This window comes from Bombyx mandarina, chromosome 11, assembly GCF_030267445.1.
Source record: "Bombyx mandarina strain Sakado chromosome 11, ASM3026744v2".
NCBI classification, from domain to species: Eukaryota; Metazoa; Arthropoda; class Insecta; order Lepidoptera; family Bombycidae; genus Bombyx; species Bombyx mandarina.
In genome coordinates this window covers 2539793-2558831 of record NC_143218.1, presented here as the reverse complement: position 1 = coordinate 2558831, position 19039 = coordinate 2539793, and the positions used below count along the sequence as shown (strand labels likewise).

General features: G+C 40.6%; 2 protein-coding genes across 5 annotated transcripts in view; one reads left to right on the top strand and one right to left on the bottom strand.

The window, feature by feature from the left end:
- The window catches only part of LOC114245968 (calmodulin-like protein 4), a 122370-nt gene that overhangs the window by 66437 nt on the left and 36894 nt on the right, over positions 1-19039 (top strand). The gene's annotated exons all lie outside the window — the stretch shown is intronic.
- On the bottom strand, positions 1864-18454 carry LOC114246712 (uncharacterized). 4 transcript variants are annotated; one of them, XM_028179390.2, is made up of 18 exons: positions 18082-18454; positions 15883-16063; positions 15383-15584; positions 14916-15023; positions 13814-13963; positions 12661-12826; positions 11876-11972; positions 10844-10900; positions 10337-10513; positions 9685-9824; positions 9120-9358; positions 8569-8756; positions 7545-7649; positions 6234-6306; positions 5087-5201; positions 3635-3769; positions 2780-2888; positions 1864-2433 (listed from the first exon to the last, which is right to left on the bottom strand). In XM_028179390.2, the coding sequence occupies exons 1-18, from the start codon at positions 18264-18266 to the stop codon at positions 2299-2301; spliced, it is 2562 nt and encodes an 853-aa protein (XP_028035191.2). In that variant the 5' UTR covers positions 18267-18454; the 3' UTR covers positions 1864-2298. The 4 variants fall into 4 exon arrangements, with proteins under 4 accessions (XP_028035191.2, XP_028035199.2, XP_089587500.1 ...); XM_028179398.2 differs by having other exon boundaries at positions 8569-8750; positions 18082-18453; XM_089731374.1 differs by having other exon boundaries at positions 10337-10489; positions 18082-18453.

Genomic DNA, 19039 nt, shown 5'->3' with positions numbered 1-19039 from the left:
GTGAAGCAGTAATGCGTTTCGGCTTGAAGAGCGGGGCAGCCGTTGTAACTATACCGAGACCATCCAACTTATATCTCAAGGTGAGTGGCGCATTTACGTTGTAGATGTCTATGGGCTCCAGTAACCACTTAACGCCAGGTAGGCTGTAAGCACGTCCATCCATCTAAGCAATAGATAAAAATAAAACATCAATGTAATAAATGTGTGTGTTGCCCTTGTAGGCAGTCGAGCATACGGCCCAGTTGGTGGTGAGCGGTTACCGTCGCTCGTAGGCGTCAGCAAAGTCAAGGATACAGCTAAGCCGCTGCCTACCGTAATAGCCGTTCCGTGCACAGAATATAATAAGAAAATTAAGATTTGGCTTAAAGGTCTAGTTACCAGGCCATAGATTCATTTAAAAAAAGTGAGATAATATTAAAAATAACAACAGCGAGATATGTAATTAAAGGATCATTTATTTATTAAAACAAAAAAATTAAGTCATAACTTCCTATGAATAACTTTATATGTATCCTTTTCGATTTTGTTAAATAAAGAGATTAATTGAGCTAAGGCCCAAAGGATGTTAAGTCTTAATTCTATAGTACAACGCCTGTGCCGCCATTCAGACCGGAACACATTACTGTTTTGCGGCAGAAATAGGCGGGGCCTGGTATTTGCTCGGGTTCCCTATATTCTATTATACAATCACTATTCTTCATACATATTATTATTATTGTGAATTTAATTACATAGTTTCAACAATATAGTACGCGGAGACTGAACTAAGATTAATTTTGAAATTAATGCGTGAAGCAAAAACTTTGTATCCCTTTTTAAGAAAATTGCGCGGACGGAGGAGTATGAAAGGAGACTGAAACGATTACATACATTTTTGGGCCCGAATGTAACGTGATGAAACTAATATGAATGAATAGATTCAGATTTATCAGTACCTTGTTGAAAATTTTAAAAGTTTTCTCAATCTGAGAGCCGAGTTAATCAAGATTTAGTAAAAGTTAGGTTATGTTACAATCTCTTTAAAAGAGCTGAATAATAACTTATTTAAGCATAAGTAAATGTTTATTATATCCATTGGATAATCTTTTAAATGTCATAATAAGAATGAACATCAATGATATATATCAGGTATAGAATATGGAATTGCCATCCCACAATTCACACAGCGATCCATAATTTCAACAGTATCCAATGCAACAATTTCAAGTCAAACGTGTGAGCGATCTTCGGTGTCCAGTGTAGAAGCAATTGTCGTACAAGGCTGGCAGAGTTGGAATCCGTAATAATAAAGCAGTGATCGTTGAAAATATAAAAACAGCCCGATAGATACACACTCAAAATGCGTCGAAGATACAAAACGAGTATAGCAGAAAAAACCAACAAGCGCCAAAAAATAATTGTATAATCTATGAACAAACGTCATGTCAGCTTACTGTCAAAGCTGTCATCAAAAATACAATCGATTTTAATCGATTTGAAATCGATAATCATATTACTTTGTTAAGTAATAATAGACTTTTTCTTCATTTATGTATATAATCGCAATTAAATCCGGCGTATACCGCACTTGTATACAACAAGTATAAATCGCTCATTTAATTACTTTGCATTAATTACCTAGTGCAATGTTTTTCTTTTTATAATCCTGTAATCGATTAATTAAATCGATCACACCGTTATACCGACTAAAACTAACTTTCTCATTTTTCTCCGGTCCCAGAAAGAGGATTGAGGTGATTTTTTATATTCTTATATAAAAAAATATGACAAATTTTTTAGACTACATTCCAAGTTATTACATTTTTGGCCCACGATTTTCCGTCTCCTTTCCCACACTTACAGAGAATATATGGAATGAGTACAGAATGTTTAATATTTTTTTTAATTATGCATAAAAAATACATTAAATCGATAAAAACAAAACATTACACACACTACCATGTATTTGACACAACACATACATATAAATATTATATACTCTTTATTGTCAATTGTCAAACTTTTGTTTATTGTTTAAAGTCTGTGGTCAAATTGAGAATGGATTAATATTATTTATCTTTAATATTATTTATCTATAGTGCAGTTTTGGCGAAACCTGTGATTATAGAAGTATAACAGTGTTTGACAATAGAACCATAATAAATGTTTAAACATAAAATTTCAATTCATTATAGTCGAATTTCTACTACTGCGGGACCACTAGTAATAATTAAATATGTATTTATTAGGCAATGACACTAGTTGCTTTAGTGACCGATTTTGCGTTACATTGCGCGCTCGTGTTGACGTGGTCCCCTCTCAGTGCGGGCGCGTGTAGTGCGCGGGGTGGTGCAGGGGGGAGTGGTGGCGCCTCCTCTTCCTCCGCAGCGGGGGGGCGGCGCACAGCCCGGCGTGCGCCTGCGCAGCCACCAGCATGCCCAGCTGACACTGAGCCTACAAGTCAACACAGTCACGGTTACCAAAAGCTGCCACCATCCATCATTTTACTGGTCATAAGGCCTTTTGTGAGTCCGCACGGATAGGCACCACTACCCTGCCGTGAAGCAGTAACGCGTTTCGGTTTGAAGGGCGGGGCAGCCGTTGTAACTATACAGAGACTTTAGAACTCATATCTCAAGATAGGTGGCGGTTTTACGTTGTAGATGTCTATGGGCTCCGCTAACCACTTAACACCAGGTGAGCCGTAAGCTCGCCCACCCACGTACAAATCCCCGAATGAACAATGACGTCAGCAATGATGATGTCACTTAACCAACAATCGACGCTCCCGCCTACATACCTCCTCGTGCATCTCCTTCGCCATCGAGTGGACGCTGTGCTCCGTGCTGTTGTAGATGAGGGCGTTGGACAGCATCAGGAGCACGTCGCGCTGGAATTCAGCCGTCGTCCTGGGACCGAAACAGACCATAAAATCAGCATGAATATCAGCGCCATCTATCGGACGAGGGTGCGAAACAGCACAGGTGGGATTTAGGTCACCGCCCGCTAGAGGCACGCGCGTTGCGGGTCCGGCGAATCACCAGCACTAATTTTTGGCTCTGAGCTTATTTGGTTACATGTTTTGCAGAAATCGCTAGAGGACTTTCAATGAAAAAAGGGTACCCAATAAATAAATAAAAAAGTATATGCATACAAAATTCATAGCTTAAATAATTTTAAATGTTATTAACTTATTAGAAACGTTACACATGCGCGCGCTAAGACACGTCCGTACAGGTCCATACCTAATGTTTGTAATCGAACGAAATGCAATAGTCGATATTTCGACGCTCGGCATTTTATACACACCTATCGAGAGTCGATCTATCGACCCGGTTCGCGCTGTCAGAGTTAATGACATGGACAATATTGACTTGATTTTGTACTTCTTAGTTATTGTGTCTTCGCCCCTAGGACTGCCCGCGTGAATGTCTAACTACCCTCATTATATTTTTTTCTATTAAACAATTTAGATCTAAACTTTTAAAGTTTCATTTCGCACATCAAATAATACTGCAGTAAACGTTCTGGTGAAACATTGGCGATTCTGTTGTATGACGTCTTACGTGGGTTAACAACGAACGGTTATCAGTTTACTTATTGGCCTCGAATTAAGTATATTTTTTATATAGCGTCGCCATTTTTGAAACTCAACCTGATGTTTCCGTTGTCGATGTTCCTGCGAATCGTGGTGAGGTCCATGGGCCGCTTCACGACAACGCTGTACCCGGGCGCCTCCTCGTCGCTGATCGGACGGAGGAACAACGAAGCGTATTTATGAGCGCACAATCTGGAATCAGGGGGATAAATGATGATAAAAAAATCTAAAATAAATAAATAAGATATATGTATAAATTTCTAGCACTTTTATTTATAAACAATTTTTTTGTTATTTTAAAATTATTATTATTATTAGATTATTACATTTATGTAAACACACAGGATTAATTAATTAGCTTTGTATATTATATACTAAAAACTGGAACAAATATTAACTAAATACTTTTATATTGTTTTTTTATTTATTACTTAGATGGGTGGAGGAGCTCACAGCCCACCTGGTGTTAAGTGGTTACTGGAGCCCATAGACATTTACAACGTATATACCGTCATTCACCTTGACATATAGATTCTAAGTTAGTAGTATATAGTTACAACGGCTGCCCCGCTCTTCATATTGAAACGCATTATAGTTTTGCGGGTTTCATTTTTATTACACGATGTTATTCCTTCACCGTGGAAGTCAATCGTGAACATTTGTTAAGTACGTATTTCATTAGCAAAATTGGTACCCGCCTGCGGGATTCGAACACCGGTGCATCGCTCGATACGAATGCACCGGACGTCTTATCCTTTAAGCCAAGACGACTTCAAACAATTAGTAAATTTAAAATGTACTAGAGGTCCCGCAGTAGTCGAAATTCGACCATAATTAATTGGAATTGTAAGTTTGTACACTATTATGATTGTATTTTATACTTCTATAGTCACAAATTTCGCCAAGACTACACTTTAAAAAATATTAACAAAGACAAACAATATTCTATTCTCAATTTGACCACAGACGTCAAGAACAAAAGTTTGACAATAAATAGTATGCATGCGTGTGTGCGTCAAATACATGGTATGTAGTGTGTGTAATGTTTTCTTTATTGATTTAATGTATCTTTTATGCATTATTTTATAAAAATATTAGCATTGTGCACTTCTTCTCTATATTCTCTATAAGTGTGGAAAATTTCATACTCCTCCGTCCGCGCAATTTTCGTAAAAAGGGATACAAAGTTTTTCTTTCACGTATATAGATGTAATATTTTAAAATTCTTTGTCTTGTAGCGTTTTGTGTGAAATTCTTGTGCGTCCAGGCGGGTAGGTACCACCACCCTGCCTATTTCTACCGTGAAGCAGTAATGCGTTTCGCTTTGAAGGGTGAGGCAGCCGTTGTAACTACTGAGACCTTAGACCTCATATCTCAAGGTAAATGGCGGCATTTACGTTGTAGATGTCTATGGGCTCCAGTAACCACTTAACACCAGGTGGGCTGTGAGCTCGTCCAGCAATCTAGACAATAAAAAATTTATGAAAAAAACATGTGCAGTGGTTCTACCTGCTGTAGACCAGCATGACGGACTTCCTCCACAGGCGGTGCTGTCTCTCGGCGTCGTTGCCGCTGGGCGAGTCCGGGGCGCTGGTCTCCGCGGCGCTCTCCGACCCTGAGCAGGCTGGAAGAGTTCTCCGAATTATCAAATTGCATCATCACCATCAAACTTAGGACATTTTCTATAACAGCCCTATATTATTAAGGGATATGAAACGAAAAAAGCGACACTAATAAATTTTAATAAATTTAAATTGAAAAAAGTGTGGGGTGCTTTTTAAGATATTATTGAAATAATAATTCTTCTACTCATATCTATCGGAAAAATATTTATAACTAATAACACCGTGAACCCCACGTTTTTTTACAATAAAAAAAAAATTTTTTTTACACTATTTTCAATTTAAATTTATTAAAATTTATTTTCTACTTTTTAGTTGAATTTTATATAAAACGTGTTTTTTAGTATTTTTAAACTATTATTTATTTTCATTTTTTAGTTGAATTTCAATTTTTTCAATATTTTTTTTAAATATTGAATTGTCATCGTTCCTCGATAGATCTACAAAGTTTGAATGAAATCTGGCCGTTTATTAAAGTGGGTCAAAATCGCGTCTAAAGGAGTCAGTTACAAACATACAAACATACATACAAGTGAAGCTAATTATAAGGCGTGTAAAAAGAGACAAACATTGCATGAGCATCATGAAAAGTCTGCCCATCTCTCTTTCTCGCGCGGTCTAGCTTATGAGTGTGAAGGGCACAGTTAATGTTTTGCTTTAGTTAATGTTTATAAATATAGCGTGGTCTTATTTTATTATTGTTTTAATATTAAATTATTGTTGTCTAATCATAATTGCTTAAGTTGATAAAAAATACTATGCAATAGCTTTACCGCGGCAGTCCCCAAGTACCACACGAGTCTTTTTTTCTATTATTACTCTATATACATGAATAAGCTGACCGCATAATCAATGTTTAGTGGTTATCAGTGCCCATGGACATCGCCGCATGACTCATCTTGAGACATGAGGTCGAATTCGAAGTTTACTGCTTCGTGGTGGTAATAAGCAAGACATAATTATGTGTTTGAAGTCAAGAATGTCTGAGGAGCTTTCGAGGAAGTTTGGAGGTAGAAAAGGCAGAAGCGACTCACTTCGAGAATCGGATTTCTTCTTTCTAGAATAGTCTCTCTTTTTCTTTCCGTCCTTCTCCTCTTCTCTGCTCAACTGCGAAACGGAAAGCATTATCAGAACGAGGCGAGAAGCTTTTGAAAGTATCAGCACAGGAAAATGATCCATGTGTCGTATATGAATAAGGTACACAATCGCCTACTTTAATTTAATTTAATTTAAGCTCTATTTTATATCAAATACGGATCAATTTTCTATGCACGTAGTATATTCGTGTTTCAAGTATTCCAAACAAACAAGCGAGCGTGCAAAATTAGTGCTTATTACTACTGGAATAAAGAATATATTAGCTGTAAACGCAGATTAACTCTTAATCCGACTTAACGTTTTTTTTTTAAATGCCTTTGTAGGCGGACCAGCATACGGCCCACCTGATGGTAAGTGGTTACAGTCGCCCATGGACATCAGCAATGTCAAGGGCACGCCGAGCCGCCGCTTACAACATGCCATTGATTATGACAAATCAATCTATGGGTAGGGTCGGATACTAACTACCCTCTTTTTTGTTGTTGTTAATATTATGTCAAAATTTATTTATACGGTTGTGTCTGTGTGTTTTTATAAATTTTGTGTATGCACCTGTTTTGAATTGCAATTCAATTTGAATATATTCAATAATAAATATAAAATAGTAAATAAATATAACAATTGCAAATTGTTATATTCAATAATTAAACTTATAATTTCTATGGTTGTGATTTGCTTTGTGGATCAATAAATGAAAAAAAAAAACAGGCTACTAGCGACGCTGGCATCCTATCAGCCCTCGGACATCTGCATCGCCCTCACGGACGTGCCTTATATTAAAGACCAGATGTCCCATTACCTAAATCTTTAGGCTTTAGAGTAAGAGGTAAACTTAAGAAGAAACGGATGGATTGCGTCAAAGACGATATGTGTGGGAGGAGAGTGAGAGATGAAATGGTATATGATAGAGGAGTATGGAGGGAGAAAACATTTTGCAGCGACCCCTGGTGACTAGGAGGAGGGCAGGATAATGGAGCCACTGCGTTCATCAACAGCGCGTTTCCAGAGATATTTTTGCCACGTACCATCCGGCTATGGAACGAGCTCCCCTCCACGGTGTTTCCCGAGCGCTATGAAATGTCCTTCTTCACACGAGGCTTGTGGAGAGTACTTAACTGTAGGCAGCGGCTTGGCTCTGTTATTGGCATTGCTAAAGTCCATGGGCGACGGTTACCATTCATCATCAGGTGGGTCGTATGCTCTTCTGCCTACAAGGGCAATAAAACAAAATGCTGATGTCCCCTCACCTCCATGGGGGTGTCGTCGTCAGTCTCGGCGTGCGTCTCCTCGGGGGGCGGCGGCTCCCGCTTCGCGACCGCCTGGATGAGCATCTGGTTCAGCGGTATTGAATCCTGCAGCAAAGGAAACTTAAATGAGGAAGGACTTTTTGACAGAAGACTGAGTGAAGTTGTTAATTTTTATTTTTTTATTGCTTAGATGGGTGGACGAGCTCACGGCCAACCTGATGTTAAGTGGCTACTGGCGCCCATAGACATCTACAAATGCCGCCACCCACCTTAAAAAACTCAACGGGTCTAAAGTCGGGTCTAATGACGTCATATGTGGTTGAATTATATTTATCAGCAGTGGGCTCAGTTCCGAACCAGCATCACAGAAGTGTCGGTTCACGGAGCTTCGATGCACCGCTCACCTGGTATTAAGTGGTTACTGGAGCCCATGGACATCTACAACGTAAATGCGCCACGCACCTTGAGATATAAGTTCTAAGGTCTCAGTATAGTTACAACGGCTGCCCCACCCTTCAAACCGAAACGCATTACTGCTTCACGGCAGAAATAGGCAGGGTGGTGGTACCTACCCGTGCGGACTCACAAGAGGTCCTACCACCAGTAATTACGCAAATTATAATTTTGCGGGTTTCATTTTTATTACACATTATGTTATTCCTTCACCGTGGAAGTCAACCGTGAACATTTGTTAAACAACAGCAAGAGCCGTGCTTCTCTGAATCTACCACCGACTCGGAAACGCGACCCGCTGAGAAGATCCGGCGAACTCAGAGAGCTTGTAAGTCATATTGTCGGGATTTGGTAGGCAGCGGCTTAGCTCTGCCCCTAGCATTGCTGAAGTCCATGGGCGACGGTAACCACTCACCATCAGGTAGGCCGTCATGCTCGTCTGCCTACAAAGGCAATAAAAAAAAACATCGATTTAAATTCGCCCCCAATGTTAGTGATATTGAGGGACGCCTTTCAAATTCCCTTGAGGTCTGAAAACCGGCTTCGACCTCACAAATCGTGAACCACGCACCTCGGCATCTTCGTCTCTCTTCAGTCCGTCTTCTATCTTCTCGGCGGCCGCTTCCGGTTCCGGTGCGGCCGATTCGTTTGCCACTTCCGGCTCCGTCTTGACTTCCACCAGTGGCGTTTCCTCTTCGGCTTCCGGCTTCGCTTCGGGCGGTGGCTCCTCGACCGGAGTCTCCTCTGGTGGCGCTGAAACTGACCCGTAGATTATATTTTAAGATTACACTAGATAACGCTGACACGAGTCCACGGAAGTATACTGAAGGTACTCTACTGCTGGTAGGACCTCTTACGGGTAGGTACCACCGCCACGTGAAGCAGTAATACGTTTCGGTTTGAAGGGCGGGGCAGCCGTTGTAACTATACTGAGACCTTAGAACTTATATCTCAAAGTGAGTGGCGCATTTGCGTTGTAAACGTCTATGGGCTTCGGTAATCACTTAACACCAGGTGGGCTGCAAGCTCTTCCATCAATCTAACCAATAAAAAAAAAAATAGGGACAGAGAAAGCGACTTTGTTTTATACTATGTAGTGATGACTGCGTCAAAGACTCAAACCTGGGTTCTCAGCCGCTTCTGGTGCGTCGGGCTCCTTCGCATCCGGTTCAGGCTCCGGTGGCAAAGGTATATCTTCGGGCAGCACCCTCAGACACTCCTCCTCGACGTCCTCCGGCTGTGGTGCGGGAGGCGGTTCTTCAACCGACTCATCTTGAGGAAGTGCTTCAGGGGTTACAACTTCCGTTTCGCTCGCGGACGGCTCTGGTTTCTCTTCTACAGGGACCGGAGGTGGTTCGGGGCTGAAATTTGTGTAACTCTTCATCTGAAGGTACGAGAGACTGGACAGTCGTTACGTTAGATTAGTGGTCGGCAAACTTATTAGTGACTAGCGGCCCGCTCCGGCTCCGCTCGGGACTTTAGCTTTATATTTCTTATATTCATATATCTTTAATTTGTCACTTATCAACTAATAACAATATCAAACTAATAATACAGTCCACTCTCATTCACCACAAAGCAACATATGGTCCTTCGAGCCAAATTAAAGATATCACCATTGAGGATTACACCTCATGTTGTTGAGTTACCGCACTCGCTGTCTCTAGGGTGGATTATCAACACTCACTCAAGTGCGTCACTCTCTTCCGCGGGTAGAGGCTCCTCCTCGATCGGAGGGGCTGGTTCATCTTTCGGCGTGACCACCTCCTCTTCCTCCACGTCTGGTTGAGGGGGTGTCGATTCTATTTCCTTGATCTCCTCTTTTATCTGAAATTCAAGGATAGACTTATATATAAATGTATGTATAAATACAATTTCTTGATTCATCGTATGAGACCTTGATATTAAAGTTTATAGGCAGATATAAAAGTTTGCCTCTGGTAGGCAGCGGCTTGCCTCTGCCCCTGGCACTGTTGAAGTCCATCGGCGACGATAACCACTCACCACTAGGTTGTCCGTATGCTCTGCTATCGAATATGGAAGGATTTAGTAGCATCTAGAGCGCTCGAGAAGTACAACGCCATCTATTGTCAGATAGCGGGAACACACAATATTCGACTTGTGAGGAATATTCTCGATAATTCTAGGGATGTCGTATCGATTATAAAAGCCTTGCGAATTGAGAATTTTAAAGTGTTCTGTGTGTGTTCCAAGTGATAAATACAGTTTTAAGTTATACTTTGGTGGAGCATTTATTTATCCCGAACCCCAGCGCGTACCCCAACAATATATAGATTACTCCCATTAATCGAATTAAATTACAGAAGGCATACGCTTACCTTTTCAACTTCGGGTTGAATGACTTTTATTTCGGTCGTCGGGAATTTCACTTCCGGGAAGCTGACCTTGACCTCCGTCTCTGCTGGGGGGTCGGTCGGGGGGCCGGGCGGGGGGGCGGCCCTCTCCATCTCCGGAGCCTCCTCCGGCGGTCCCTGCGGCGGCAACGTCGAGTCAGCCTGTACGGTATGTAGCCACTTAAGGTTTTTGGGTCATTCCATGTCTAATATTGGACTGCCGGCGTGACCCAGCTTCAAGTGTGATGTGCTTATCGAAAATATATCTTATCGCCCTTTTTTTTCCTACCGAAACTGATAGCCTTGAGAAACTATATCAGCGTAGCTTTAACTAGTCTCAAACCTGATGACGTTGCTAACACTGGCCCTAGCAAGAGCAGTGCTTCGCAGAATCTACCACCGGATCGGAAACGCGACCCACTGAGAAGATCCGGCGAGAAACTCAGTGGGCTGTGCCTGTGGGTATCGCCCAGGGCGAGCGTGCCAACTTACCACCTCCGTATCTTCTATCACAGCTTCTTCGCCAGCTTCCACGGATGTCGGTTCCTCCTAAAAAAAATATTAAAATAACCAATTACATTAAGAACTACTAAAATAAAATAAAATGATACGCGTGCTATTTGATGCACGTGAAAGAAGTGAAACTTCTTTTGCGGTGTGTAGGATTGTGGTTTTCTTCATTTTTCATCTTTAAATCAAATCTGTCTTGTAATAGGGAATGCTGTGTATAAGAGAAAGGACCTAGCTCGCTTTGTTCTCTCTCTCTCTCCACGGTCGAGTGGTTCGCGAGACGCTCTGTCTATTTGCTCACTCTCGCTCTTCCTAAATTGTATCATTTCTCTCACCCGTAACGAATCTGTCGCGAGTTAAATGTTACTCTCAACGCGCCTAAAGAAGTTTCACTTCAAAAAGTACACCCTGTATATTGTCTTCTCCCCTGGATACACGAATTTTTAAGCTCGTGATGAGTGACCACTTACATCACAACGTGAACAGCACTTGACACATGCCACTTCAACCGCATGTACTTCGTAATTTGGACTGACCACCCTGACCAGAGTCACCAAGTCAACAGACTTGTGTGGTTTGCTTAAAGTTTTTAATCAAAAGTTTATTTAATAAATTTTTTACTGATGGCGGTAGGACCTCTTGTGAGTCCGCGCGGGTAGGTACCACCACCCTGCCTTTTTCTGCCGTGAAGCAGTAATGCGTTTCGGTTTGAAGGGTGGGGCAGCCGTTGTAGCTATACTGAGACTTTAGAACTCATATCTCAAGGTGGGTGGCGCATTTACGTTGTAGATGCCTATGGGCTCCAGTAACCACTTAACACCAGGTGGGCTGTGAGCTCGTCCACCCATCTAAGCAATAAATAAATAAAAGTTTACTCCAATGACGCTTCTCACTCATCTCATCTCGGCTGCTGTCAGCGCTCTGGCGACACTCAGCGGTAATGATACCTCCCGTTAGGACATCACCCACCAAATCTTGTCAAGCAAGGCTGTGTCGAGATCAATCAGTACGCACCTTGATACTCTCCTCCATTGGTTCAGAGGAATCCTCCGCGGCCCCGTCAGCTTCGACAGCCTCTTCATCCTTTTTGGGAGCTGGTTTTTCTTGTTTGCTGTAAATAAAAGAAAAAAAATGAATTTCTGGTAGGCAATGGCTTGGCTGTGTCCCTATCGTTGCGACGTCCACGTGTGACCACTCACCACCAGATGGGCCGTGTGCCCATCTGCCTAGACGGGCAATGACAAAAAAACACTACTACATTTTGAGTATAAAATATTTTTTGAAGTGAAACTTCATTAGTCTATCTTTCTTCTTCCAAAAAAAAATGGAATTAAATATTTATTCTCGACTCTATTCATTTTTTATTCACGTCTCAGGAGTCACCTCAAAACTTCTTCGACTCCGCTCAAGAGAATTCAAATAAACCAGTTTTTTTTTCTCAATCAAGGTGATGAAGATCCTATAAAAAAGTCACGGGTTTAATAGAAATTTTAATGGGTTTTTTGACGTCATAACGTCTTATAAATCGATGAACACCGGCTGCACGCACGTAAAAGTGTCACGTTCCGCCCGAGCTTGAACGTGCGAGCGAGAGGATCGATCGGCCCGAGTCGACTCGTGACACATTTATCTCGCGTGACGTCACAGCTAGCAGTTCGAATAGTTCCGCTGCTGACGTCATCACGTCAAACTATCGTCCGTAAACCGACTTTATAGACAACTTTTTTTACTCGCTAATTGTGGACCACAAGGTCGACCCCCAACCCCCTGCTGGGTCCCCCCGAGTGGGGATCACTCACCTGCCCCCCGCGCCGCCCTTATGCAAGGCGACGGGTGGTATGTGTATGTCCACGTCCCTGAAGGCGTAAACGTCTTCAGCCTTGATCTCGATGTCGTCGATGTCCACTGCGGGGGCGAGGGTGGGGGCGGGGGCGGGGGCTGGCAACACCGGCGCGCTCGTGTTCGCTACGGATTAAAACAACGCTTGCAACACCGTGCGCACTACAGAGCACTCGCGGATTTTAGGAGTATGTTAGTATTTTAGTAGTGTTATTAAAACTGAGACCTTACAACTCGTGTCTCAAAGTGGGTGGCGGCACTCACGTTGTAGTTGTCTATGGGCTCCGATAACCACTTAACATCAGGTGGGCCGTGAACTCGTCGAACCATCTAAGCAATAAATAAAAAAAGTAGTACATAAATGGGCAGCAAAATGGTCTGTTTGTTGAGCGATTTCCTTTTTTGGTTTGTATGTATTGATGAGTTTTAGAATGAGCTCGGCTCCGCGTTTCCCGAGAGCCCTTCAAACGAGGCTTGTGGAGAGTATTAAACAGTTGCTTGGCTCTGCCCCTGGCATTGCTCTTGTCCATGGGCGACGGTAACCACAGGCGGGTCCGATACTCGTCTACTTACAAGGGCAATAAAAAAAATCTCTAATGTTGCCAATAAAAAAAAGTTCATAATATATGGTAAGATATTGAAAACTACTTTAAAAAAAAAAGACAAAAGACATGTATTACATAAATTTAATCTAAACCTTGAGACATTAGTTATAACGGTCTAATTGCAATTTTTAGCCGGACCCTAGTTTAAGAATTTGCCCAACTGTGGGCGATATTCATGCAAAAGGCACTATATGACTTTTCATTATCTACCAAAAAGTATTGTATTTTTAGTTGAATTCTGAGACGCGAAGACTAAATTTCAATGCATCGAAGGGCTCGACGAGTAAATTAACCCATAGACACAGCCCACTGAGCTTCTCGCCGGATCATCCCAATGAGTCGCGATTTCGATCCGGTGGTAGATTCTGCGAAGCACTGCTCTTGCTCGTTAGCAACGTCACCAGGTTACAGCCCCGTGAGCTCACCTACTCGCTCGGTGAATCTAGCATGACACCCCGATGTCATTAGTATAGTGCTAGCTTCAGGGGCCAACTAATCCTCCACCTACCCTTCAGCTGGTGCTCGATCTGTTGCAGCTGACTCTTGATGTGCTCGATGGCCGCGTGCTTGCTCTCGTGCTGGTTGCAGGAGGACGAGGACAAAGACTTCTCCAGCAGCATCGACAGAGTAGGAGCCGTGACTGATGGCGAGACTGTTTCTGGTTGACACAGCGGACATCATCTTTAAATTTCACTAGAGGATGACCGGTTTTTTTTTCTTTTGAATAATTGTGTTTTTTAGATTTTATATTTAAATACGAATTACATATTGATATTATATTATTTGTTATTTTCTTTCAATTACAAAAAAAAAAGTTTATGTTTAAGTTGATTATTATTTTATTATTGATTTTTATGATTATTATTATTGATTATTATCGATAAAATTGATTATTGAAAACATGCATAAAACAACATTTTCTGAAAATAAATCGGTAGCTAGATCGATTTATCGCCCCCGAAATCCCCTGTATACTAAATTTTATGAAAATCGTTGGACCCCTTTCCGAGTTTCAGATTATATATATATTTATATACAAGAATTGCTCGGTTAAAGATATAAGATTAATGAGCTAACAGCAAATCATGTTACTGCCACCCCCCTTCAGATCAAAGCCACTAGTGTTAGGACCTCTTGTGAGTCCGCACTGGTAGGTACCACCGCCCTGTCTATTTTTGCCGTGAAGCAGTAATGTTTTCCAGGTTGAAGGGTGAAACGGCTGGTGTAACTATACTGCGATCTTAGAACTCATATCTCAAGGTGGGTGGCGGCATTTACGTTGTAGATGTCTATGGAATCTGGTAACCACTTTATACTCTTTGTTTATTGTCAAACTTTTGTTATTGTGTGTTATCAAATTGAGAATAAATTAATATTACTTGTCTATAGTGCAGCCGTCGACAGTAGTCGACAATAGAATCATATTAGTGTACAAACTTATAATTTCAATTAACTATAGTCGAATTTCGGCTACTGGTGGACCACTGGTCATTATTATTTGGTTAACTAACTTTGGCCCCAAATGACGTCACACATTCTTACGCTGCATCCAGACCAGTATGGTTAGTTTCAATGAAGGTTCTCAGTGTAACTTTATATAAGTGACATACCGACAAGATTGGCTGGATGCGAGATGTGCTGTGGTGTTGTTACAACCGGAGACGACTTCAGCAGTGACGTCAGGAGCGGGGAGGCTGGGGGCACTGGAGTCGGTGTGTCTGTCAAACGAATAGAGGTCATTTGAAGTCGTCTACCTACGAGAAGAGAGAGATGGGGAGGGGCGAGAGAGAGAGGGGACAGAGAGAGGGGGAGGGGTGAGAGAGAGAGGGGACAGAGAGGGGAGGGGTGAGAGAGAAAGAGAGAGGGGAGAGAGAGTGAGAGAGGAGTGCGGATATATAGAGAGAGAAGAGAGAGAGATAGAGAATGCACACCAAAACACAATTAACATTAGCAAACAGTCAACAAGCAGATATACTTGTACAAGTACAATAGGCAACCTTATCGCTAAAAGCGTTTTTATCCAGACAACCGTTTATAAGAAATTCTGGAAAGATTAACTTAGTCCAAATCTACGTACTGTCGTGTGCTGGTGAAGACGGAGTCGATTGTGGACGCCAGTTCCTCTCGGCTCTGACCCGCCTTTCCTCTCTTTCTTTGAGCCAAGCTACCTTCTTCGCTGCTTCTCTTTCTTTTGCCCGTTTCGCGGACTCCATGTTGGCCCAGAGCTCAAGCAGACGCTCATCAGACGTTGAAGGATTACGGATCTCCGATAATTCATCCTGTGGTACAAAGGTAAAGAAAGATATATTATTAGCTTATATTTATGAGTCAATGTGATGTCGTCGTGGCCTAAAGGATAAGAGGTCTTGTGCATTCGTATGTAGCAATGCACTGGTGTGTAAAAATAAGACTTGACTTAAAACTCTCATTACTAGGCTATAAAACCCTTAAAAAGGTGGGATGTTGACACCGAACTGTCACTAAATGGTCAGACATTAGCCAATACTTAACAACTCTGACAGCACTCAAAGTTTTATAAAAAAGTGAGGATTTATAAAAAAAAAATTATGAAAATACCTTCATTACTTCATGTTGTTGACTCATTTCGGCAATATTCTTCTGGATTTCGGCTATCCGATCTTGTGTTAAACGTTTCAATATACTCTCCTGTGGAGTTTCCACGCCACCGTCAGAGTTTCTCTTTTTTCGTTTCGGTGTTTCCACGTGTTCTAATAGCGTTCCATATTGTGCAGCACAGCTGATGGATGGAAATGTGTTAATGACATACGGAACCCACAGGTCTTGTAGACCTAAATCTCATTATCATTCGGCTATCCAATGTTTCAGGGGAAGACATTACGTCAACACAGTTTTACATGGATTGAATAAGCTCATATAACAATATAATTATTTAGAATAATAGAATAAATATAATTAATTAGAGCTTTAGTGCCTTCAAATAAGTTATTTGTAATTTTGTTAATTTTTTTATGAATAGGTATTAATTTACTGGAGATTTAAAGAGCAATCTGCCAAATTGGAATTTTTTCATAGATTTTAAATAAAGAAGATAATGAAGAAAGATATTCAATTAGACTTTTTTTATATGCCATTATATCAGAACTCTTTCCAAAGTGTTTAACATTTAATTATTATATAAATAATTAACAAACATTAAATGATTTTATTTTAAAGCTAGTGCCTTTTGTTTTAGTTTATTTGATAATATATTTTTATTAATTATTTATAATATTGAATATTCAATTGGCTTTTGACAATGATCTCATTTTATTTTATTCAACTCGGTGTTATTGTTTTGTTAAAATGTTCTATTAAATGTTAATACTTTGAACTTTTAATTATTGGGGCCACCCGCCATGTAATATAGGGCTGTGTTTACCCAATCCTAATGTTGTCAAAGTTATAGAGGGTGTCTTTTAGCGAGTGGAAAGACTTAAAGAGTGGACAGTTCACTTGGTATCGACATGTTATGCGTAGAGAGGAGATGCATGAGACTAGGAGATTTATGGAAAGGGTAGTGCAAGGTATAGGGGGAAAAGTTGACCGAAGAAGACATGGATGGAGTGTGTGAATGACGTTTTTTTTTTTTTTTCTACCTAAGCTGAGAGCCTATTCCTAGAGAGAGGCTATTTCAACGTAACCCTAACGTTTGTAGGTGAGCTCACGGGGCTCAAACCTGATGACGTTGCTAACACGAACCCTAGCAAGAGCCGTGCTTCGCAGAATCTACCGCCGAATCGGAAACGCGACCCACTGAGAAGATCCGGCGAGAAACTCAGTGGGCTGTGTCTGAGAGTTAATTTGAACGGTGACCGGTGCTTGAAGTACCTAAAAGCACCGTTAGTGGATCGGGAGGATCCGAGATGACGTGTTTTGGGCGACGTCGACTGCTTTCCATTCTGTCCGCAGGATCGGGAATGTAGTTACCGGCGGCCACGATGAGAGGGTTCTCGTGTCGTGCCACTTTATCGAAGTGGGTGAATGACGATATGAGAGAGAGAGGAGTGTGTGTTGAGATGAGAGAAATTGCTGCACTGACCCCACATAGTGGGATAAGGTGGAGACAAAGAAGAAGAAAGACTTATCTGTGTCGGAAACTTTATAAATAACTAGTGGTCCCCCAGTAGTTGAAATTCAACTGTAATTATTTGAAATTATAAGTTTGAACATTATTTATATATAGATTTCGCCAAGACTACACTTTAGACAAATATTAATAATGACAAACAATATTTAATCTAATCTTAATTTGACCACAGACTAAGAAAATTTTGACAATAAGCAAATAGTGTGCAAGCGTGTTTGACAAATACATAGTAGTGTGTGTAATGTTTTATTTATTGATTTATTATATTTTTAGGCATAATAAAAAAAAAATTACATACTGCACTTCTGCTCTATATTCTCTATAAGTGTGGAAAATCACTCCTCCATCAGCGCAATTTTCGTAAAAAGGGATACAAAGTTTTTGCTTCACATGTTAATATATAGATAAGCCTATTATAGCCTACTAAATACTATAATAGCTCTACTAAATATAATTTTAAGTTTTATCGAGTTCAAATAACGTGGATAGCGTGGTGGATTTTTCATTAGTGAATGATGCAAAAAAAAATATAAGTAGTTTGAAAATAAAAAATAAATGTGTAAAAACGAATGTGTTTCACATCAACTCAGCCACCACTTCACTATCGCAGGCTATTTCAAAGCTGTATCAATAATTTAATATAGTAGAAATAAAAGAGAAAAAAAAACCTTTTTTGGGAATACCAGTCCGGAGGCCTGTTTGGCTCGCCAAGGGTCTTTAGAGCGCGGGAAACCGACATCCAGTTCTGATCCCCGCTCCTGACCACGGCGGATGCCAGACATAGCTGTTCACGTATATTCCAAGTGTCCAGAGGAACTCTTTTGAGCTGAAGACGCTCTTGTATCGAGCTCATTTTGAGGTTATATTTTGGAAATAAGAGTTTCGAGATTACATAACTATTTAGAGTTGTTTAATTGTCCATATAATGTGTATTTACTGTTTTGAATGGATATTATTTTTATTTTATTATTCAACTGTTTAAAACACAAATATTAAGTGTTTAATCTATGATACAAACGTCAAACATGAAACAAAACAAATAATTTTTTTTTTAAGTATTTAATTACCTGGTAACCAGGACCTTCGGGTCAAGTCTAATTTTAATTGTAATGAAAACTTTTTTATATGTAAAATTATAATATGAAATAAAATGAAGTTGATTAATATAAAACATGGCATGAAATGAAATCAAATGAAATGAAAACGAAATGGAATGAAAAAGAAATCAAATGAGATGATATAGGAAGAAATATAATCTCATTAAAATTATTGTCATTTCATTGGAGACTTTTTCAGTGAACTTTTTGGAGGATCCCGAGAAATTACGTTCAGCGGCTTGTTAATTGGCGTGTTTAATTATTATTATTTCTTTTATTTATTGCTTAGATGGGTGGATGAGCTCACAGCCCACCTGGCGTTAAGTGGTTACTGGAGCCCATACAAGGTAAATGCGCCACCCACCTTGAGATATAGGTTCTAAGGTCTCAGTATAGTTAGACTCTAATACACTTTTTAAATAAGATTGATCTATGACATATTTCCACTATTTTCCACAATCCACTGAGTTGTCTATGTCGTGGGGCGTTAGGGATGATAATCGCGTGCCAAGTGAGCCTTAGAATCGCC